At 48.9% G+C, this 22,777-nt stretch overlaps 8 protein-coding genes across 8 annotated transcripts; 5 read left to right on the plus strand and 3 right to left on the minus strand.

The window, feature by feature from the left end:
• Nucleotides 1-511: 511 nt before the first annotated feature.
• FMAN_14394 (uncharacterized protein) lies at nt 512-1,897 on the plus strand (the record flags this gene model as incomplete). The annotated part of the gene is made up of 1 exon (XM_041825082.1): nt 512-1,897. One exon carries the CDS (start codon nt 512-514, stop codon nt 1,895-1,897), a length of 1,386 nt encoding a protein of 461 aa, XP_041690498.1.
• A 2,067-nt stretch (nt 1,898-3,964) lies between these two features.
• On the minus strand, nt 3,965-4,810 carry FMAN_14395 (uncharacterized protein; the record flags this gene model as incomplete). The annotated part of the gene is made up of 3 exons (XM_041825083.1): nt 3,965-4,543; nt 4,599-4,725; nt 4,776-4,810. 3 exons carry the CDS (start codon nt 4,808-4,810, stop codon nt 3,965-3,967), a joined length of 741 nt encoding a protein of 246 aa, XP_041690499.1.
• Nucleotides 4,811-5,315: 505 nt separating this feature from the next.
• On the minus strand, nt 5,316-5,603 carry FMAN_14396 (uncharacterized protein; the record flags this gene model as incomplete). The annotated part of the gene is made up of 1 exon (XM_041825084.1): nt 5,316-5,603. The coding sequence occupies one exon, from the start codon at nt 5,601-5,603 to the stop codon at nt 5,316-5,318; it is 288 nt and encodes a 95-aa protein (XP_041690500.1).
• Nucleotides 5,604-7,046: 1,443 nt separating this feature from the next.
• FMAN_14397 (uncharacterized protein) lies at nt 7,047-8,061 on the plus strand (the record flags this gene model as incomplete). The annotated part of the gene is made up of 3 exons (XM_041825085.1): nt 7,047-7,078; nt 7,138-7,367; nt 7,418-8,061. 3 exons carry the CDS (start codon nt 7,047-7,049, stop codon nt 8,059-8,061), a joined length of 906 nt encoding a protein of 301 aa, XP_041690501.1.
• Nucleotides 8,062-8,385: 324 nt separating this feature from the next.
• FMAN_14398 (uncharacterized protein) lies at nt 8,386-9,726 on the minus strand (the record flags this gene model as incomplete). Its single annotated transcript, XM_041825086.1, has 1 exon — nt 8,386-9,726. One exon carries the CDS (start codon nt 9,724-9,726, stop codon nt 8,386-8,388), a length of 1,341 nt encoding a protein of 446 aa, XP_041690502.1.
• A 607-nt stretch (nt 9,727-10,333) lies between these two features.
• Nucleotides 10,334-14,678, plus strand: FMAN_14399 (uncharacterized protein; the record flags this gene model as incomplete). Its single annotated transcript, XM_041825087.1, has 3 exons — nt 10,334-14,029; nt 14,081-14,244; nt 14,300-14,678. 3 exons carry the CDS (start codon nt 10,334-10,336, stop codon nt 14,676-14,678), a joined length of 4,239 nt encoding a protein of 1,412 aa, XP_041690503.1.
• A 607-nt stretch (nt 14,679-15,285) lies between these two features.
• Nucleotides 15,286-18,315, plus strand: FMAN_14400 (putative urease; the record flags this gene model as incomplete). The annotated part of the gene is made up of 11 exons (XM_041825088.1): nt 15,286-15,306; nt 15,351-15,443; nt 15,496-15,522; nt 15,575-15,952; nt 16,007-16,791; nt 16,841-17,056; nt 17,112-17,787; nt 17,838-17,854; nt 17,904-17,946; nt 17,997-18,179; nt 18,235-18,315. The coding sequence occupies 11 exons, from the start codon at nt 15,286-15,288 to the stop codon at nt 18,313-18,315; spliced, it is 2,520 nt and encodes an 839-aa protein (XP_041690504.1).
• A 587-nt stretch (nt 18,316-18,902) lies between these two features.
• FMAN_14401 (uncharacterized protein) lies at nt 18,903-21,004 on the plus strand (the record flags this gene model as incomplete). Its single annotated transcript, XM_041825090.1, has 4 exons — nt 18,903-19,405; nt 19,458-20,135; nt 20,191-20,699; nt 20,760-21,004. 4 exons carry the CDS (start codon nt 18,903-18,905, stop codon nt 21,002-21,004), a joined length of 1,935 nt encoding a protein of 644 aa, XP_041690505.1.
• Nucleotides 21,005-22,777: the final 1,773 nt, after the last annotated feature.

Here is a 22,777-nt window from a genome sequence, read left to right on the forward strand (position 1 = left end):
ACGCTTCTCCCTTGGCGTTGGAGACCAAGTTCGTGAGTGGTTGAAGAGCGATGGGGCCTATTGGTAGCTTGTTTTATGGTTCTTCCCCAGACTGGTCTGGATTGCGCTGCACGGCTTAGGCGATGCCGCGGGATGAGAATTTTCGCACAACTTGGGGTCATGGAGAAGTGGACCGTCACCCTTTCTTCACGCGGAGTAGAGTTTCCCACCTCCACATCTCCAAGTTTTCTGCGTCTGGGGGATTGCGTTGGGGAAGTGGGACAGTAGCTTGAGTTTATCGCGCCGACACTGGGGACTCCGCAGGCTAGCTGCTCAAGCAAGAAAAAAAGCTACTCTACTGGAGACAGAGCTAGCTGCTGGCGTGGACAAGTCTGGGGGCGGCGAGATTTGTATAAAGAAGACCATCAACCACCGCGAATATCTTCATTCTCATCATCACTCTCATCTTCTCTCATCTGATAGACAAGAACATCTTTTCTTCTTCTCTTATCAACACCCACATTCCATCACAATGGCAGGCGGTGCTATCCCCACAGCGGCTCCCCAGCTCGCAGGCGGCTACCTGACTGGTCGCGCCCTCATCTACCCCCTCTCCCTCGTCATCTCCCTCTTCTTCCTCTGGGGTTTCTCCTACGGTCTTCTCGATGTCCTCAACAAGCATTTCCAAACCGTCCTCGGTATCACAAAGCTCGAGTCCACTGGCCTGCAGGTCATGTACTTTGGTGGCGGTTACCTTCTCTTCTCTCCCATTGCTGCTGAGGTTCTCAAGCGTCGCGGTTACAAGCTCACTATCTTGATGGGTCTTACTCTCTACTCTCTCGGTGCTGTTCTGTTCTGGCCTGTTGCCAAGTCTGCTGATAGCAACGCCAACGGTCGCGCTGTCTTTGGTGGTTTCTGCGCTTGCACTCTCGTCATCGCTTGTGGTCTCGCTACTCTCGAAACTGCCGCCAACTCTTACGCTGTCGTCATCGGCGCTCCTGAGTCTGCCTCCGCTCGTCTCCAATTCTGCCAGTCATGGAACGGTGTCGCTTCCTTCATCGGTCCCCTCATCGCCTCCAAGTTCTTCTTCACCGGCGAGAACCAGAACAACCTCACCAACGTCCAGTATGTCTACCTCGCTGTCGCCTGTGCTGGCGCCGCCGTCGGTGTCCTCTTCTTCTTCGCCAAGCTTCCTGAGGTCAGCGAGGCTGTTCTTGAGGATGACCAGGCTGGTCACGTCACTCAGGGCTCCATCTGGAAGCAGTGGAACATGTGGTTCGCCTTCGGTGCTCAGTTCTGCTACGTCGGTGCCCAGGTCACCATCGCTACCTTCTTCATCAACTACGCCCACGAGAACGGTGACATCACAACTGCCAAGGGTAGCACCATGCTGAGCTATGCTCTCATCACCTTCACTGTCGGTCGATTCGTCGCTACTGGTCTTGCTGTCATCTTCAGCTCCGAGTTCATCATGGTTGTCTACTCTTGCTGTGCCATCGCCCTTACTGCCTACGTCAGCGCTGCTCCCAGGGGTATTGCCAGTGTCGGTATCCTCATTGCCATCTTCTTCTTCATGGCTCCCATGTACCCCACCATCTTCGCCATGGGTACCCGAAACCTCGGCCACCACACTCGACGTGCTGCTGGTATCCTTGTCATGGGTGTCTCAGGCGGTGCTGTGTTCCCTCCTATCCAGGGCGCAATCGCTGATGCTAAGGGCACTCGAATCTCCTACATCGTCCCTACTATCGGCTTCGTCTACGTCCTCGGTTATGTCGCTGTCAACTGGGTTCGCGGCGGAATTACATTCCTGGCCCCCAAGGCTGAGGAGTCAACTGTCGATGAGATCACCTACGATAACGAGAAGAACGATGTTATCGTTGAGCAGCGCGAGAAGAAGCACAACGAGATGGCTTAATTGGATCGGATCAAGACGGATGAATATAATAGAGGCGTTCTAGATGGACCTTTCACGATAGATGCCTGGCGCAAAGATATACTATGAGAATCAGAATTTAATGTTTTATGACCAAATACTCAGAAGGCTTCATTTCATGCGACAACTGTGCAATATTTTGATCGAAATATCTGCCAGTCTGGTGAAGATTTGTGATGTTCAGACTTCGCCTTAGTCATGAATGTGGGTACCAGATCGCGACATGACTCGAGCCCACAGAAGTGGAGAAAAGACCCCATTGCTGCCAATTATCGTAGACCGAAGGTGATTGGTGAATGTCGAGATGCAACTCCAGTGTACCTTACATGACTTGATAACTTATTCTACAGGCCTATTCGCTGTAGAGGTAAACTCATCTATGGATGGACATATTTGAATCAGCAAAACTCACTGGAGTGAAGCCTACACGGTATGATAATCCGAATGAGGATGAGGATGAGCAACATGCTGTACAGGCTTGACAAGTAAGACGTGCCAGTTAAGTTTCAGCCGTCATGAGAACGATGCGCCCCCAGGCTGAACCCCTAGTCAATACTTTGTATATACTGAATATTAGAATAACCTTCCTAATAAACCTATTCGTTCGCACGACTGCGCCATCACCAGCTGTTGCTGTATGCGTGCATCCAACTTGTACCTCGTCCTAAAATCTGAAGAGTTTAGATGATATGAGGATATCTAAGGATATTTTATGATAAGTTTAGTGTAGCCTTTGACTAGTTTATTTTTATTCCTTGTCTGGCTCGTGTTTTGGTTTGGTCTATTGTTCAAGGGCTGGGATTCTGTACGCAAGCGGACAACAGGTGATAAGATCTCACCAGTACCTCCCAAGAAACCTCGGCTCAAGCACACCATCGAAAACACCATTGGCTCTGATCTTTGTCTGCCGTTGATCGTCAACGATGAAGCCCTGGAGCTGCCGCGTGCTTTGCGATATCCGTTCTGGATGGAGATACCCGATTCCACTGAGAACTCAGATAATGAGCTGGTTGGAACCAGTGAGGAGGCCCCCGAGACACAGGAGAGTTTGCACAGTTCGTGGGAGGGGACATCGGATTCAGATGAAGACTCGGAGAGCGATGCGCTGGCGTGATAAAATTAGTATGGGTAGATGGGAGACGGGAGATGGGAGATGAATTGAACTTCAGAGATTGCAAGTCTGGCTCTCAGCTTGAATCGGCCGAGAGAACTTAGTGAACTCAGTGCAAAAGTCAAAAGGTTTCAAGATCGCAAAATCGTGAGAATAAATGATAATATATGTCGTGGACACGCCGAGAAATGGAGATCTGACTTCTGCTTTTTTTGATGTGGAATAAAACCTGAGTTTAGAATAGGGGCGTCGAAAACCTGGGTTTTTTGACGAACTTTACCACGTCTGGCTGCAACTTGGAAAATCAATTTCACCACGAATATAACTCCGAATTAAATGAAACATATATGAATAAGAAGCTTATATCATATTGTCACCGTTTCATAATTATCCGCCCGTAAATTCGACCCAGATGCGACATTGAGCGCTCGACACAATTTCCCCTACTCTTTGTGAACCTGCCATTATCGCGACAACCTCGCGTGCTGGAATCGGTGTCACTACACATTGTCAATTGGGACTGTCAAGAATCCTATATTCTATTGAACAGCCTTCCGTTTTGTACGCCTGTAAATTCGACCTGGGCCTGGAGTTGGGATGCGAAGGACTTTACCCTCTTGGCTTTGAAGCACCCTCAATGTCGCGATAGCTTCATGTTAAATCCCGATTGAGTTTTGTATTAATGCTGTCTATGCTCTCAGTCGAAGAAAGCAAACTCAGGTCAAAATTGTCCCAGGCCCAGGATACACACCCAGCCCGGCTATATGGTTAATCCCAAATCGATTTTGTCCAACCAGCTTGGCTCTCCGCCGTGAGTCTTAACTACTCACCACCTAGAACTATCGCTCTCCGGTGTCGGATTGACTGTATCATGCTATTGGATATAGACATTTCCATCTTCGAATCTCAACTAGTCATAATGTGAAGCACTGTATTAGCTAGACAGGCCTGCTAAGACTTGCACCTTCTCTGCCACATCCCTTACAACGATATCCTTCAGCCTCAACTGGCACTCTATCCCGTGGACCCGTGCAAGGGCAATATCCGAGGGACGGAGCTTGAACACAGTAGTAGAGAAGCTCTTTCAAGAAATCAGGACACTCAATGAGTAGCTCGTCAAATGCCTCTCGGATTTCGGATTGCCCCCCTGCACCACGTAGCTTGTTTCTTGCAAACTCCAATGCCGGGTCTCGGAGACCCCTTGAGCTATCGGGAGTCATGGTGTAAACGAATGGGATTGAATTGAGAAACTCGTCGAGTTCTAGGCTCTCGTCTAAGGACCATGAGTATTTTCGAGCGGATAGATCTCTGAGCCCTTTGATGTCGTATTCGTCCCCTAGAGCATACATTACCGCATGAGTTGAGAGAGCCCCAGTATTTGATGCAGTTTTGGTCTCGTCGGTGTCGTCGGCCTCGTTCATGTCGATAGAATAGTCGCCCGTATACAGGTAGTCGACCATAAGCTGTATCATATCAGGCTGATGTGATTTCAAGTCATATGTACCGGAAAATGCTTCCTAGAAGTCTCTCAGAACGACAGTCGGGTGTTCATGTTGTATCGAATCTCTGTACCTTGAACTGACCAGCACATGCTGCACGAAAGACTGGAGATTGGCTGCAAATGATGATCTTGTGAACCTTGATATCTCGGCCGTCACATGCCAATGTAAAATCGGTAAATTCGCCGGACTCGCGGGCTCTGTTGGCTTCGTCAATTAAGATGTCAGACTTGACGGCAGGTGATCGTACTGCACTATGCGTGCTCTGGTATCTTCATAATTCATGATGGCTGACGACGGGTAACTCGAAGCACGAACAGCAAAACACAACACGAGAACAGAAAGATGAAATGGCCACAAGTGCAAATTTGGCGGATTATTCCTTTTAATGCCAAATAATGACGAGGTGTCTGATTCATGCGTGGCCTCATGATCCCGAATTCGTGGTTCTTCGAGTCTGGATCTGGTTAGTTATCAGATCTAGCGTTATACCTTGGCGCCACTGGCAACAAAGTTTGCAACCATGACATCTGTCACAGCCACAAGCCACATCCACTGTGTCGGCGGTCTGAAATGTTGCTTTGGAGTTAAGATAGCTGACTGTATAGTGACAAAATCCCGCTTGCTCTCTATGAAGGCATGAGCACTTGCGTGTCGCTCTTGTTGATGACCTACATGATGTAATTGTATAAGTGGCAATAAACATCGTAATTCAAGGCTAAGCAACTCTTCTGAGGTTCTCGAATTCTGGAAATTCTGGCTGAAGTAAAAAGAAATGCCAATGCTGTGCCTAGGGAATATAGACCTCTTCCATGTCTTCATCATCGGTATCATTGTCCTGCTGTCGCTCACGCTCTCGAGCCTCCAGCTCTTCCAAGATACGGCAGTTATGACACAAATCGATAGAAACTTCCTCTTCATCAACCTCAACTCCATAGCATGGCTCTTCTGTGTTGTCATCAATCTGGGTCAAAGGGCCCCGTCCACGCCGACCGCATGGCGTGATGGGCCCATAGCTACCAATGCTGGTGCCACTGCATCTGTCGCAGACCTCGACGGTCTTGGTTTGGTAGCACATGGTTTGATGTCTTTACTACAGGTTAGCATCTAGACAAGGGAAGGAAAAGAGACATACTCTGGGATTTGGATATAAGCGGTTAGAGATGATAGACGAAACTAAGCAGAGTTGAACCAGAATCAAGTCTAGGGAGAATAACCAGTAGAAAATGGGATGACTATATAGTATAAATATATGCGCGAGACACTCAGTATAGGATAACTCGATCGATCGAGACCAAGTGCTTTTCTGAAGAGCCATCCAATGCGAAGAAGACACGCATTATTACTCCAAGCGCTTTGCATAAACGGCTTGATAGATGTCGATCATTCTGAGCGAAACCGTGCAGCTGCACGACATATTGAATGTGGCGCTGGCGTCCTTCGCCCGGCCAGATAGACAGCCTGATTTGACAATGTCACATGTCTCTTGAGGTGCAGAATACTCGCATTCTTGGGACCAACCAGATCTTGCCCACATCAAACCAGTCAGCATCATGTTACATTATGCACCAAGGATATCACATGGACCAAGACTTCTCAATATGAAAGGCTGCAGAGTCATTGTCTGATAGCGTGGATAGGGCTGCATCAAGTGCAGACCATACAGGCCAGTCCACCTTGGTGTTCACCACTGTGACAACTGCATCAAAGTGAGACCTGGTATATGATTTATACGTATATAATTATTCTGTGGCGCATCTAGAATCCAATGCGTGATGTTTTCCCAGCGTGGTGACAATACCTCGTTCATAAGAGGCAAAAAGACTCAATCAAGTAAGTTTCGTATAATCTTAGGAGGCATGTTTATGATTTGTCGTAGGCATCCAAGCCTTTCTTCCTTCAGCGCGAGACCTTCTGTGAATAGCTATCCATTCCAGTGAATGGATACATAGTAGAAGAGCTACAGTATCAGGCAAAACTGGACGGAAGCGTCCTCTTGCGACTAGGTATCAGGACACATGCGCGAAACAAGACAGGGAATAATTATTTCTCCGATTTGTAATAAGGGTCTCACTGCATCAGCTCGGATTACTAACTTAATGTCCCAGCGCAACTTAGCATGTCGGGTTGTTCACTAATCAACCAACTACCGATGCATTCCCCGCCACGAAGCCCGAAATGGCCGCATTGACCGGAGCAATGCCCGCAGACTCCGCATTGCAATTGAGTTTCGGCAAGTCTCCATACGCCCGCAGCCAGGTTGAGATTGAAGCTGTTCCTCTTCATTATTACTAAAGCCTCCGAGGAGAGAAGCCAATGGTTGTCAATAGCGGTTATGATGACCAACCACCAATTTGCACACAAGCTTTATAAAGGGACAATGTAATCAAGACTCTAGACAAGGCTCCAGTTATCCAGCCATATTCCGCATCACAATTGATACTTTCAGCATACTCTATCAGCTGAAGAGCAAACCTGGTCTGCACTGAACCCAATAACACCACCTTGCGAATACCCCATAATGTCCAACAAGCCGACAGCTTTAATTACTGGGTACGCTCCACTACGATTGGCATGGAATCCAGATCGGGACTTAACTAATGTATATGCAGCTGCTCTGAGGAAGGAGCCGGGCATGCCCTCGCTCTAGAATTCGCAGCCAAAGGCTATCGAGTCTTTGCGACCGCTCGATCCACCAAATCGCTTGCTGGTCTTCAAGAGAAAAGCATCGAGCTTCTGACGCTTGACGTGACCAACTCGGAGAGTATATCTGCTCTCAAGGACGAGATTACAAAGCGAACGGGAGGAAAGTTGGATATTCTGTTTAATAATGCTGGAATGAGTAAGTCTGCACTGCCAATTGTGAATGGGAACGCGTATTGACTCTTGCAGTGTACGAGGCCCCCGCCATCGAAGCCGACAAGGATCAAGTCCAGAACATGTTCAAGACCAACGTTTTTGGCCTCTTCGACATGGTCCAGGCTTTCACTCCACTTCTCCTCGCATCGGTCGCTGACTCAAAAACGACACCTACCATCATCAACACAGCCTCGATCGTAGCGCGCGTACCTTATTATTTCACCGCCCAGTACAACGCCACCAAAGCAGCAGTAGCCTCCTACTCCGACACACTACGTCTTGAACTTGCTCCCCTCGGCATCAAGGTCATTACTCTATACATGGGAGTAGTCGCAACGCATCTCACATCCCCCGACAAGAAGCTTCTTTCTCCTGATAGTATCTTCATCGATGCCGAGGAAGGTCTCCGTGAGAGATCTAGACTTCATCTGAAGAATGGTACCAAGCCTGCAGAGTTTGCGCGATTGGTGGTGAGGGATGTGTTGAAGAATAAGACGGCCTTGAGCAAGGGGGAGTATATATGGCAGGGAGCGAATGCATATGTCGTTTGGCTTCTTAATGCGATTGGATGGAGAAAGATCTTTGATGGGATTTCCGAAGGGGGCGTTGGCCTCACGAAGGATGTGAAGAAGACGATTTATAAGAAGGGTCAGAGCAGTCTGCCAAAGGATAGTTAGATACTCGGTCATGACTCAGGGTTATATTTAATTTGTAATAATAATCTTTCATTTACTGTTGGTACTCTAAAGAGCCAGTTTTCGAGGACACGGTACCTGGTAACCTTTGGGCTGACTCTACAAGGAACGGTCACGATAGAGAGTCAAACTTTAGTCAAAAGAGGATCAGAATGCCATGGCACATTGCTGAATCGCTACGCGAACATTGGGGGGTAAATGTTCGCATCTCATGGGCAAGTTCACAGCAACCGCTAGTAATACACAAGTGAACAACATTCCAAGTCGTAGAGTAATACATTCGCAAGCACAGTCTAACAAGCCAAACTAAACTCTAATACTTCTAAAGATATCCGCAACCTTTCCGAGTAGCTTCCGTAACATAGTAGGCGTCATCATAGCATGATCAGGAATGACGCGACGTCTTTCATCTAACTCGTTCCCAAGAACCTCAACCTGCCTGGGCGACAACAGACCTACTTCCTTACCCTCTTGTCCTCTCCCAACACCTAGAACGCGCTCAATATTCTTGATGAGACTAACCGACACTTCACAGAAGATCATACCCTGTGTGCAAGGTCTCTCAAGTGGTCGGCCGCAGACGATAAGACCCGGGACGGGCTCGATCGGATCGGTGGCAATTCGTTCGACTCGTGTAGCGATGTTATCGAGGATAAGCTCGTAGATAGTGATGAGCTGGATGAAGATACTCGTGATCATCAGTGCTATTGGGGTAGGTAATGGCTCTGAGGTAACAGTGGGCCTAGGAAGTGAGACGTCAAATAAATTCCTTGACTTCTCTCGAAGTTCCGAAGACAGATGGCATGGGCAGATCAACTCCATCGGCTGCGAATCAAGTAAGAGCTCTGGGCAGTGTCGGGTATTGTAGAGTTTCGTCAAGATGAACATAAACTCTTGAGCTGCTTTGATGATGTATTCTGCCAATGTGATGCCGTCGATAAATAACGGGCCTTGTTGATAGATCATGAGATCAAAGTCGAGCGACGGCTTGGTCTTCTTCATTGCTTCGAGGCGGACGTGTAGACCCAGGTTTATCGTCGATAGGTCGGCCATGAACGCTCCAGGGTCTGCCTTTCGCGGGTGATGTGTTGTGAGGCAGTTGGTCAAGGGGAAGTAGGTTTCGTATGTGATGGTGGAGTTCGGAGACATGCTGACCGGATATAAGTTCGTGATGGTGTCTATATCGGTGTACAGCGGAGTATTTGCGTATTCGAGATCACCGCCTGTATTCCAAGACGTGCTTGACTGGTCAAAAATGTCTGTGAATCCAATTCCCCACGATGCTGCAATTCCATCTTGTATCGCGGTGGCCGTCATTTGAGGAGGGGACTGTTTCGGGGATAACATGCCCGTCCAGTCAAACGGACTCCAATCATCCATGAGCGTAGCGTTTTGCGACATCGCATTATGAGAGACTGGTTTACTGACAGGCAGATGCTGAACAGTCGGTGGTGAGCCCTTTCCGGCTTGTTTTCGTCGCGGCCGCCCTGGAACCTTTTGCTGTCCAATCTCGCACTTGACTCCCAGCATCGAACATCGCGCACATTTCTCATCGGTAGGTTTTATCCGTTGACATCGTGATTTGCTCTTCCTGCAGACGTCACAAGAGAAGCGTCGCTGAGAAGGATGCGGTGCGGAGACGCCCATTGTCAACGGAGCTTTGTCTGCAAGCAGTGATAAAATTGAATGGACTGTCGGATTGAAGGACAGGAGCGAAGTCCGCTGCGAGACCACCTCTATATACAAAACCCTCCGCGGAAGGTTTCACACTGCAAGGGGAGCTAGTCCCGTTGGGGGGATTTGGTGATTAGTATACTCTCCGACACGTGAACGCCCACGGCAGTGTTTAGTAACTGTCCCGGTTAGGGAGAACTGCCGTGATCGCATTGGCCTGTCGATCGCCTCGGACTCGCTTGTGTGGCCGCATGGGGTTTAGCTTTGGGACATGCCGTGAGGGAGACGGTCGGACTCCTCGCTGTTGATAATGAATGGCGTTTCCGCAGGGTTTTCTTCTATGATTGCTGATTCATTCAGTTGGTCTCCGTATTTGAGTTCGGAGGGTTTTGGAGTTTAGTCAGTGAGGCTGATGACGCTTTGATCGAGAACAGATAGTTATTTGTTGCGTACATGTAAAACGTTTCTGTCGCTGTTTTATCACCCTCACCTTTCGTTCCCTTACGCCCTCTGTCACTCAATTAAATCTACATCGCTCTCTAATTACTACTCTTTCATTCCTTAATTCTCAGCCGTAACAATGAGTGTCAATTCCTCCACCACCGAAGATGGCTCCATCACAGCCACCGAACAACCTCCCCCGGCCCTAATCGACAAACCTCCCCTCGAAAAGACCAACACCACGACACAATGGCATCTCGCACCCGAACTCCAAGCCATGCGTGACGCCGACGAAGAAATTGGCCAAAAGCCCCGCAAACTCGGCGTCACCTGGCAGAACCTCACTGTCAAAGGCATAGGCAGCGACGCCGCATTCAACGAAAACGTCGTCTCGCAGTTCTACCCTTTCCACCAGAGCGCCAAAGATGCTCCTATGAAGACTATCATTGATGACTCGTACGGTTGTGTCAAGCCCGGTGAGATGTTGCTTGTTCTTGGACGCCCTGGGAGTGGATGCACTACCCTCCTCAGTGTCCTAGCCAATAATCGTCGAGGTTATGAAGAAGTTTCTGGCGATGTTCATTACGGCAACATGTCTGCCGACGAAGCAAAAGCCTACCGGGGACAAATCATAATGAACACTGAAGACGAGATCTTCTTCCCCAGCCTGACAGTCGAAGCAACCGTCGACTTCGCCGCACGCATGAAAGTCCCCTTCCATTTACCCCCCGGCATCAAGACCCGCGAAGAATATGCCCAGTTCTACAAAGACTTCCTCCTCCGCTCCGTCAACATATCCCACACAGCACATACAAAAGTCGGCGATGCTTTCATCCGCGGTGTATCCGGCGGCGAGCGCAAACGCGTGTCTATCGTGGAGTGTCTTACCACGCGGGCTAGTGTGTTCTGCTGGGATAACTCTACGCGCGGTCTCGATGCGAGCACGGCGTTAGAATGGGTGCGTGCTATACGTGCTATGACGGATATTCTGGGACTGACTACTATTGTCACGCTGTATCAGGCTGGTAATGGGATCTACGAGCATTTCGATAAGGTTCTTGTTCTTGATGAGGGGAAGCAGATCTTTTATGGCCCGCAGAAGGATGCTGTTCCGTTCATGGAAGACCTGGGCTTTGTGAGGGATTCTGGGTCGAATCGGGGAGACTTCCTCACGGGTGTTACTGTTCCGACGGAGAGGCGTGTTGCGGAAGGGTATGAGAATACCTTCCCCCGTGATGCTGATGGTGTACGTGCTGCTTACGACAGATCGGAAATCAAGGCTCGTATGGTCGAGGAGTGTCAAGCCTACCCCATCAGCACCGAGGCAGCCGAAAGCACAGCAATCTTCAAAGACATGGTCACCCGCGAGAAGCAGCGCTACGTCCCCGCCTCTTCACCCGTCACCGCAAATCTCGCTATGCAGATCCAAGCCGCTGTTACGAGGCAGTATCAGATCATGTGGGGTGACAAGTCAACGCTCTTCATGAAGCAGGGCGCGACTCTCATCCAGGCCTTTCTTGGTGGATCGCTGTTTTACAACGCTCCAGCCAACAACACTGGTCTTTTTCTCAAGGGCGGTGCATTGTTCTTCTCGATTCTGTATAATTCGCTTTTGGCGCTGGGAGAAGTGACGGATTCTTTCACTGGACGACCTATCCTTGCCAAACATCGGTCCTTTGCCCTCTACGACCCTGCAGCTTTCTGCATCGCGCAGGTTGTTGCTGATCTACCCATTTTGGCGTTCCAGGTCACTCAGTTCGGTCTCGTGCTTTACTTCCTCGTCGGTCTCAAGACTACCGCCGGTGCCTTCTTCACGTATCTCGTCACCAACTACGTTACCGCCTTATCAATGACGGCCTTCTTCCGCTTCGTGGGCGCCGCGTTCCCAACTTTCGACGCCGCCACAAAAGTCTCTGGACTTTCCGTCGTTGCGCTATTTGTCTACATGGGATACATGATCATCAAGCCCGAGATGCATCCCTGGCTATCGTGGATCTTCTGGATCAATCCCATGGCTTATGGCTTTGAGGCTCTTCTCGGGAACGAGTTTCACGATCAAGAGATTCCATGTGTTGGCCCCTACCTCATTCCAAACGGCCCTGGATACGTCGGAGGCAATGGAGGACAAGCGTGTTCTGGTGTTGGGGGCGCGGAACCCGGCGCTACATTCGTCACAGGCGATGCTTACCTCGCCAACATGTCCTTCAGTCACGGCCATATCTGGCGCAACTTTGGCATCAACTGCGCATGGTGGGTTTTCTACGTTGGTCTCACCATCTTCTTCACGTCGCGATGGAAGCAAGTTGGAGAAGGGAATCGAACTCTCCTCATCCCTCGGGAACAACAGCACAAGTCCAAGCATCTTCTCCCCTCCAAGGACAGCGAAGCACCAACGGAAAAGACCCGTGGCGATAACGGAGCTGGAGCTTCTGATGGCGAAGTCGACACGAATCTCATGCGTAACAAGAGTATCTTTACCTGGAAGAACTTGACATATACCGTCAAAACCTCAGACGGCGACCGTGTACTTCTTGATAACGTCCAAGGCTACGTCAAACCCGGTATGCTCGGTGCATTGATGGGCTCTTCAGGCGCCGGTAAAACAACCCTCCTCGACGTCCTCGCGCAGCGCAAAACCGAAGGATCAATCCACGGATCAGTCTTAGTCGACGGCAGACCTATTCCCGTATCCTTTCAACGATCAGCTGGTTATGTCGAGCAACTCGATATCCACGAGCCATTAGCAACAGTCCGCGAAGCCCTTGTATTCTCTGCCCTGCTCCGTCAGTCTCGTGATGTACCAACTGAAGAGAAGTTGCGCTACGTCGACACCATCGTTGATCTCCTTGAGCTGAACGATCTCGAACACACGCTCGTTGGTCGTCCTGGAAACGGCTTGTCAATCGAACAGAGAAAACGTCTCACCATCGCTGTTGAGCTGATTGCAAAGCCTAGTATTCTCATCTTTCTTGACGAACCGACGTCTGGGCTCGATGGGCAGGCTGCCTACAACACGGTACGCTTCCTTCGAAAGCTCTCGGCTGCTGGACAGGCTATCCTGGTGACGATCCATCAGCCATCTGCACAGTTGTTTGCGCAGTTCGACACGCTGTTGCTGCTTACTAAAGGTGGGAAGACTGTATATTTCGGCGATATTGGAGATAACGCTGCTACTGTCAAGCAGTATTTCGGCCGTTATGGCGCTCCATGTCCACCTGAGGCTAATCCAGCCGAACACATGATCGACGTTGTGTCAGGTGAAGATGGATCGTATAAAGACACGGACTGGAACCAAGTTTGGCTGCAGTCGCCGGAACATGATCAGCTCAGCAAAGACCTGGACCACATGATCGAAGCAGCAGCATCTCAACCGTCAAGCACGAACGACGACGGGAACGAATTCGCAGCCTCGATGTGGACGCAGGTCAAGCTTGTAACACACCGAATGAACGTCTCACTCTTCCGAAACACAGAGTACGTCGGTAACAAATTCGCCATGCATATCAGCCTTGCGCTCCTCAACGGGTTCACGTTCTGGCAGCTTGGCGATAGTTTGACAGACCTGCAGCAGAATCTGTTTACAGTGTTCAACTTTATCTTCATCGCGCCAGGAGTTATCGCGCAGTTGCAGCCGCTGTTTATCGATCGAAGGGATATTTACGAGGCGAGGGAGAAGAAGAGCAAGATGTATCACTGGGCGCCGTTCGTTACTGGGTTGATTGTGTCGGAGGTGCCGTATTTGCTGATTTGTGCGGTGTTGTATTATGTCTGTTGGTACTTCACTGCTGGGCTGCCAACTGGTGCTGGACATGCCGGTAGTGTTTTCTTTGTCGTGGTAGGTCTCAAACGCAACGGTTATCGTTTTGGCACAGCTAACATGTTTCAGGTCATGTACGAAGGTCTGTATACTGGCATCGGTCAGATGATCGCTGCGTATACTCCCAACGCGGTCTTTGCGTCGCTCGTCAATCCTCTCGTCATCACCACTCTCGTCTCGTTTTGTGGCGTGATGATCCCTTACAGTCAGATTGTAGAGTTCTGGCGATACTGGTAAGTGAAAGACTATCTCGTGACACCTCAACGTCATCACCTAACGTAAACATAGGATGTACTATATCGATCCCTTCAACTACCTCATGAGCTCGCTCCTCATGTTCACGACCTGGGACAAGCCCGTTCACTGCAAACCCCACGAACTCGCCGTCTTCGACCCTCCTTCCAACATCACCTGCGGCGACTATCTCTCTGACTATCAGAGCGGTATGGGCAAGGCCACCAACCTCCTCAACCCTGATGCATTCGCAGATTGTCAAGTCTGTCAATACACCTCGGGCGCAGATTACCTCCGAACATTGAACCTCAAGGAAGAATACTACGGTTGGAGAAACGCTGGTATTGTCGTTGTGTTTGTGATTGGTTTCTATGGGCTTGTGTATGCCATGATGAAACTCAGGACCAAGGCTACCAAGAAGGCGGAGTCTTAAAACAAATGGGATGGAAGGATAATATTAACTAGAATGGTTAGAACGGTGTACCCTGTTTCTTCTCTTCTTTGTCTTTTTGCTTGCCGACCTTTAGTCGCGGTAGATTTAGTTTTAGACTGGATATTAATTATTTTGGGTCAATGTTACTGATAGTCTCTATGGTGTGAATTTGTTGATCCCGTAGTCTTTCAGTGCTATCACAGAACTGTAATTTGGTGAGCTGTGCTTCGGGCAGGCCCAATACCTGGGCTGCATGCACTAAAACATCCGCTAACTCATCATGTCACAGTGGAGAGACCCATAAACCACGGCGAAATCAAGGGTAGTTTAGTCTTCTCAATTGCGGCACCATTTCGCCGAAAGTCTTGACCTCTCGCTTGCTACAGTTGTCAAGTATCTAAGGAATAGCATTCATTTCGCCGAATCCACAATCATCAATTGAATAAAAAATTTAGCTATAATGTAATGGAAATGTTCTATATAATCATAGAGACCAGGGTCTCTTGTCCAACCCTTACCAACACCTAGGCGCTCAAAATACCTGCTTCAACTCTACACCACTGAACAAAGTCAACTCAGCCATCCTTCACTCTAAGAAATTTGCAAGATGCACTACACGCCCCGTGAGGTATGTATTCCTCAGTCCGTGCACCATTGATACTGATACCCTAGTCGCAGGTTGAAAAGCTTCTCTTCTCACAGGCCGGTCGTCTGGCACAGAGACGTCTGGCTCATGGAAAAAAGCTGAACCATCTAGAATCTAGTGTAAGCCGAGATACGCCATGGCCACAAATTAAAAGGCTAACACAAGTATTAGGCTCTCATTGCTACTGTTCTCCAAGAAGTTAGCTCCATTCCCAAATGCACAGTTGTCAATGCACTGACGATATGATTAGATCATTCATAACGAAGATTACTCTGTCGCGGATCTCATGAAACTCGGCAAGGGAATTTTGGGTCGACGACATGTCCACCCTTCTGTTGTGGGCACGCTCAAGCAGATGCAGGTTGAAGGAACCTTCAGGACGGGAACTCACTTGATCACTATTCACAACCCAATTAGCACTGATGACGGTGACTTGAAGATGGCTCTGTATGGGAGCTTCCTCCCAGTTCCTTCTCATGACTTGTTCCCTGCTATCAACGAAGCAGATTTCCATCCGTTGGCGATGCCAGGCGCGACCCGTCCGGCAGAGACTGGAGACATCATCCTCAACGCGGGCCGTGACCGAGTCAGGCTCGCCGTCACGAACAAAAGCACTCGGGCTGTCTACGTAGGTTTTCACACGCCTCGATACACCATGTCTCATGCTAACGTGATATCCTAGATCGGCTCTCACTTTCACTTCATGGAAACAAACCCCGATCTCGACTTCGACCGCGAAAAGGCATATGGCTATCACCTCGATCTTCCGGCTGGAGAGTTTCTGCGCTTTGAACCGAATGAACCGAAGACAGTGACTCTCGTTCAAATTGGAGGTTCTAGGATCATCCAAGGCGGAAGTGGCTACGCTAAAGGTCCTGTCGACCTCGCTAACGTTCAGAAGATCTTAAAGCAACTGCAACAGGCCGGGTATCGACATTCGCCGGAGGAACCGACGAAACATGAGACCTTTCGGCCTTGCTCGATTACTCGGGAGAAGTATGCCTCTGCATATGGTCCCACGACAGGTGATGTTATCCGTCTGGGCTCAACTGACCTCTGGGTAAAAGTAGAGAAGGATTATACGTCTTATGGTGACGAGTGCACTCTGGGCTGCGGCAAGACTATCCGAGACGGCATGGGGGCTGCAAGCGGCTGTTCCGACGCGGATTGTCTTGACTTGGCTATCATCAACGCCGTCGTCATTGACTGGACTGGCATTTTCAAGGCTGACATTGGTGTCAAGGATGGCGCAATTGTCAGCATTGGGAAGGCTGGTAACCCAGCAACGATGGATGGTGTTTCTGATAACATGGTGATTGGATCGAACACTGACATCATTGACGCTGGTGGTAAGATCGTCACTGCTGGTGGAATTGATACGCATGTCCACAATATTTGTCCACAGCAGGCATTCGAGGCCATCTCATCCGGCATCACGACGCTCTTTGGGGGAGGAACCGGTCCAAGGTATGATCATTCATTCTTGTGCTAGCGAAAGAAGAACTGACAGATCCAGTACATCTTCTACAGCAGTCAACGGCACCGCGAGTAAGAAGTACATCCGGCAAATGATGCAAGCCTGCGACCAACTTCCCCTAAACTTCGGCCTCGTCGGAAAAGGCAGTGACTCTGAAAGGGTCGGTCTTCTCGACCAGATCAAGGCCGGCGTTATCGCACTGAAGCTGCATGAGGACTTTGGCTGTACGCCTTCAACAATCGACAACTGCTTGAAGTAAGTCATCGACCAGTGAGTCTATTGTACCTCGGAACCATGCTGACTGCTATAGCGTCTGCGAAGAACAGGACATCCAATGCCATATTCACACCGACGGCCTCAACGAAGCAGGCTTCCTCGAACACACCGCAGCAATCTTCAAAGGGCGTAGCATTCACGTCTACCATGTTGAAGGCGCGGGAGGAGGCCATGCGCCAGACGTGATCAAGCTAGCCGCCTATCCCAACGTCCTCCCTAGCAGTACGACCCCAACGATGCCTTTTACGACCAACACCATCGACGAGCATATTGACATGGCCGCTAACTGCCATCGCCTGTCAAAGGATAACCCCGATGACGCTTCGTTCCTTAAGAATCGCATCAGGGAGGAGGCAATCTCAGCCGAAGATATCCTTCATGATATCGGGGCAATCAGTATCATGTCATCTGACTCGCAAGCTATGGGCCGATCAGCAGAGGTGCTGACATGCACTTGGAAAGCAGCGCATAAGAATAAGATTCAACGCGGACCATTGGACGAGGACAAAGATACTGGTGCAGATAACTACCGCGTCAAGCGGTATGTCAGCAAGTATACCATCAATCCCGCGATCACCCAAGGAATAAGCCACGCCGTTGGTAGTGTTGAGGCTGGGAAACTGGCAGACCTGGTGATCTGGGACCCCGCTGAGTTTGGAACCAAGCCTTTCCAGGTTTTGAAGAAGGGTTTTATTACATATGCACAAATGGTGAGTTTATTTATCCTAACACTGGTAAGAATTACTAACATGTCTCACAGGGTGACCCCAACGGAGCGTGAGACTTTCACTTGCCTCATCATGGTTAAGTACTAATTCCTTCTCAGCGTAGCAGATGTCGAACCTTTGATCGGTCGACCGATGTACGGAGTAAGTACTGCTGCAATCATTCATCTGAACAATCTCTGACGCACCGCCAGGCTCTACATCCCGAATCGAGCGTCATGTTTGTATCACAAGCAAGCATCGCACAAGGTGGCGACGTTCATTCGTACAGCCTCAAGAAACAGATTGAGGTTGTCAAGAACTGCCGAACTGTAAAGAAGAGTGATTTGAAGTATAACAGCGCGACACCAAAGGTTGAGGTAGACCCCGAGACTCTGGTAAGCTCTATGTCTGTGGATGGCGATGGAAGAATATTAGCTGATTATTTCATAGGTTGTTACTTGCGATGGAAAGGAACTCAGGTCTGAGCCGGCGAGCTCTCTTCCTCTGACCATACAATCGTTCTTGTATTAGATAGTTACGAATGTACTCATAGCACATACTTTGTTAAGGATTAGGTAATCAGTTCATTCTACAATACCATTACAAACTCCATAGACTGCTACATCTTGTAGTTCAAGGTTTCTCTCATGTCCACCTTGTAGCGTAAGCGAGCTTCTGTGTTGAGGTTAGTGATCGTGTAAGACACTAAACCTTTGAGGTGTAGCGGCTCCCTTGGCATAGGCTACCCCAAACAAGGCACTAACATACTGCGTCATAGTCGAAGTCAACTGTGACTCAGCACTGTCAGCTTGTAAAATTTTCCCAGTCATGCAATAATTTAACAGCCATAGCACCTGTCTATTAATTCTAGATGCCGAACTTTGGGCGTCGACATGGATAACAGTGAGGCATATGACATCAGCCCTCACAACGAGCCCTGCACACGCACCTATAGACTCCATAACAGACGTCGGCCTTGTGATCAATGTCGAGCCCGCAAAGTTAGGTGTCAAACTGAGGATGGCAACCCGCCGTGTCGAAGGTGCGCACAAACAGAGACTGCGTGTACTTTTGCAGGGCGCTCAAGGCGTACGACTCGGCAGAACAGAACTCGATCTATGTCAAGTAGTGCTCATTCACCAACTGTCAACCATGCCTCCCACGATACCACATTCGATCTTGATAACTCCTTCGAGACGGACGATATTCAAGCTCAACACACCACCTCCCATGAACCAACCATCTTCGCAGCGACTACCCCCGTTTTATCTCACCAGAGCCAGGTTCCATATCATCAGGCACCTACTCTTGGCAGTGTCGCCACTACAACGCAATTGCAGTTCTCCAAGTCCCTTGACGACACCAGCGGCTCGAGATCCATTCTGTTGGGAGCGTCTTCTGAGTCCGACCCTTGGTTACTCCGCCACTGCCAATTCGACGAGTATGGCCTGAGGAGCTTCTATGGTTTGCAGTTCAGAAATATTGGTGGAGTTCCTAACAGGCAGAAAATTCCAGTGCACTTCATCGTGAGACAAGACGAGACGAATGTGATAGACTCGTCACTAAGGACCAGGCTGGATGACCTTATACCTGTGTCTTGGGGATTAAGGCTCATCAGATTGTAAGTTATGGCAATGGTAACTTTTAGGATGAAGACTGACCGGCTGAAACAGGTTCTATAAACATGTTTACCCAATAATTCCGATTATATCTTCGACGTACTTTACCCAAGAACTGCTCAGCGATTCATGCCCTGCGCCCGGTGTATTTGATCACGTACCTTGCCACTTACTCGGCGCCATGTATGGCCTTGCAATGCCCTTCGCCAGAAACGATGATCATCTCTCCATCGTCGACATCCACAACCAACTCCCTCGTAAGGCCGTCTGGAGTCTCGTCTATGAAAGTACACAGGAAGGAATTCGCCGTCCTCAATTGTCTGTCTTGCAAGCGGGCCTTTTCTATCTACATGGGATCAGCCAGGGTCACCAACCGCTTTCGACTGCGCCAGATGCCTTCAAGTGGTCATGGCTGGGTAGTCTCATCGGCATGGCTCAGAATCTCGGCCTGCATCTTGAGACCCGAATGTGCGCCATCCCGACTGAAGAGAAGCAACTACGTGCCCGGCTCTGGTGGGCATTATATACGGAGGACAAGTGGCTTTCGCTTCTAATGGGTCGACCACCTTACATATGCCACAATGAATGGGATGTTGCTCAGTTGGAAGAAACGGACTTCAGCATTCCGAGCAGTATTCTTTTTACGGATGTTTCGCACGCTGAGTTAACGAGGCCATTCAGAGATATAGCCCGCCTCTCAGTAATCGCAAGTTCGGTACAGGCATCTTTTTAGTACGTGACTCGAGTCTACACTTGGTAATTGTACATACGCTAACCGCCCCTGTAGTTCACTGAAGGCTTCCCAGCAGCTGTCCGAGAACTTGTCCCTGTCTATTCAGACAGCCCAGCCCATCTTTGAGCAACTAAGCCTTTGGCGTGCTTCCGTCCTGGCCCCAGAATCCCCAACGATAACAACTAACAATGGTATGCTCAACGATAAGGCATCGTACCCCGCGACGATACTAGTTGCCCACGCAACACTAGTTACGTATGTTTGGAGAGCGCTTCTACGCCCCATCGTGCCATCGGCTGTGCCACCACTTATCGTCGATGATCAACAGCTTGCAGAAGCCTCTCTGGTTATGGAACTCCAGCCGCATGATATCGAGAACCTTTGCTGGGATCTACCAGATCTGTCGCATCTCGAGTTGCCACTGAGGAGCAGCATTGATGGCACGGGTTCACACGATGCAGTTATCCAGAACCTTCATCAGTCTTCTCTGGCCTGGGCAACCAGCCTGACAAGTCTTGTGAAAAATCTCTCCCCAGCTCGCTTTCACGAATTTTGGTACTCTTGTAAGTGACAAAGAAGTCCTGCATTATCCGTAACGTGAATACCTCCTAATAATGATCAAGGGTCGAATGTCTGCTTCGCCGTAATGTCTAGCTTTGCAATGGTTGTCTTCATTCAATCGCCGACGCAAGAAGCGGCACTAAGATCACGGGATATGCTGGCCGCTTGGCGTCAAATTGTAAGGGACCAAAGTAAGGTCTCTCCACTGCTACTCCCAACGTTGGCGCGAACTGATGGATATTTTGCCGCTGGTTTTTCTGAAGTCTTTTCACTACCGGCTCATGTCAAAGCGGCACTCCAGCCTTAGCTTCGGCGAAGTTGGCTACGTCACTTTTTCGGCGAAAGTGGCCTCACGGCAAGCCCCACTACCTTACCCTACGTTGATCCAATGCTCCAGCATGATGAAACCTAGTATATAACTTGAACTATGTGTTATGTTTACTTAAATGATTATTTAATGTCGTAAATTATCAAGATAAAGAAGTATGGATCGATACGTGGATTTCCAATCATCGCCTCGGGCGCCATGCCGTTGTGATGGCTGTGGTTTCACCGGACCACGAACAACTCAAACATCCAACAGCCAACCTGCTCCGTACGCAGAAGCTATGGGTTATCTCCAACTAAGGAATGCTCAACACCGAGACGGAAAGAAGAAGAAGAGGAACTTTAAAAAAAATATTATTGCTCGAATTTTCCATCTCAAGTAACAATTACGTCGCTTCTTCCTAGGTATGTCGTCTTTTATCCCTCTAAGACTTGAAAGCTGACATGAACCCTGCCTCAGCTTGCTTTAATTGCTGATCTCTTCCCCAACTGTCCACAGTGTAATATCATCATGACCTGCTGACGTTTTAAAATCGTGTTCAGCTCTGTTGAAACGGCTTGGATTTCTCCATTAGTCTTCTGGGCGCTTGAAAAGGGTGCATGCGGACGTGTCACTCATTCCCCACAAGTGACAATGTCGGCTGCGACCAAGTTGCATTTCAGCTGTAATGCAGAACTGACAATATTGAACTCTATTTATCCAAAGACCATTCACAATACAGAACAGTCTCCTCAACCCTGCCTCAGCTGCCCAGTACCTGTGGAGTTGTATTTTGTCAAACAGAGTATACCCAATCATACTTATAGTAGCCAGGTACAGGCCGCCTACCAATACCAATTCTGGTTAACCTTTGACATCTCCGCTATGGTGTTCCCAGTTATCAGGTGTTTCTAAAGTCCCAAAGTCCATATCGGGGATCCCTATATCGCTAAAGTCCAATAATAGGACACTGTTACCTACCAGCAGCCTGAAGAAGGTGATTCACGTGGCTAATACTGAAGCCCTATGCAAAACTGCGGCTTTTATTTAAACCAAACATTTAACTGCCGAGCCACACTAATATAAGTACCAAGCGGAAAGTTTATATCTCACCTTGTCTTGCATGTTAAGACAGAAAAGGCAGGTCCTGATAATATCAGATCTCACTATTACCCGACACACTTCCGAGGCTACCTACTTTATAACTCTAGTATAGTAAATAAGAGAATAACACTATACTCCTTATTAATTATTAAGCTTAAAGGTATCCTTATTTTTGAGTAAGCTATTTTGTGTAAAATTAAAGATTAAAGAAAGACTACTTCCCTGCAGCAGTCCAGAGAGTACCTTTGGTGACAGTCATGTATAATAATAGTCAGATGCCTTCCCAGACGCTTTGATCATCCCTAGTCAGGAACTTTAAACCGGCGGAGAAGTCCCATCATCATCTGATGTTATGATCCTACAACTGTGAGACAGTCAAGGCCAACATACATCCAAGAGAACATCTCGCTACCGTATAGAGAGATTTGTGGCTAGCTGATGAGAAAAACTCAATCCTGCTTGCTGAGAATCTCAAGCAGAGTATGCTTCTTGAAACCAAAAGTGTGGCTGCCTGAAATTGTGACACGCTTGATTCTGCTTCATGTACATGGATATATGGCTGGCTGAAAATCCCAATTAGATCCCACTTCGTTCATCTTACTTGGTGTATACAGATGTGTGGCTAGCTGGAAATGCTATTGCGACTTGGAAGTGTAAGCTGATTCACGT

The sequence above is a fragment of the Fusarium mangiferae genome, assembly GCF_900044065.1.
Source record: "Fusarium mangiferae strain MRC7560 genome assembly, contig: FMAN_scaffold020, whole genome shotgun sequence".
NCBI classification, from domain to species: Eukaryota; Fungi; Ascomycota; class Sordariomycetes; order Hypocreales; family Nectriaceae; genus Fusarium; species Fusarium mangiferae.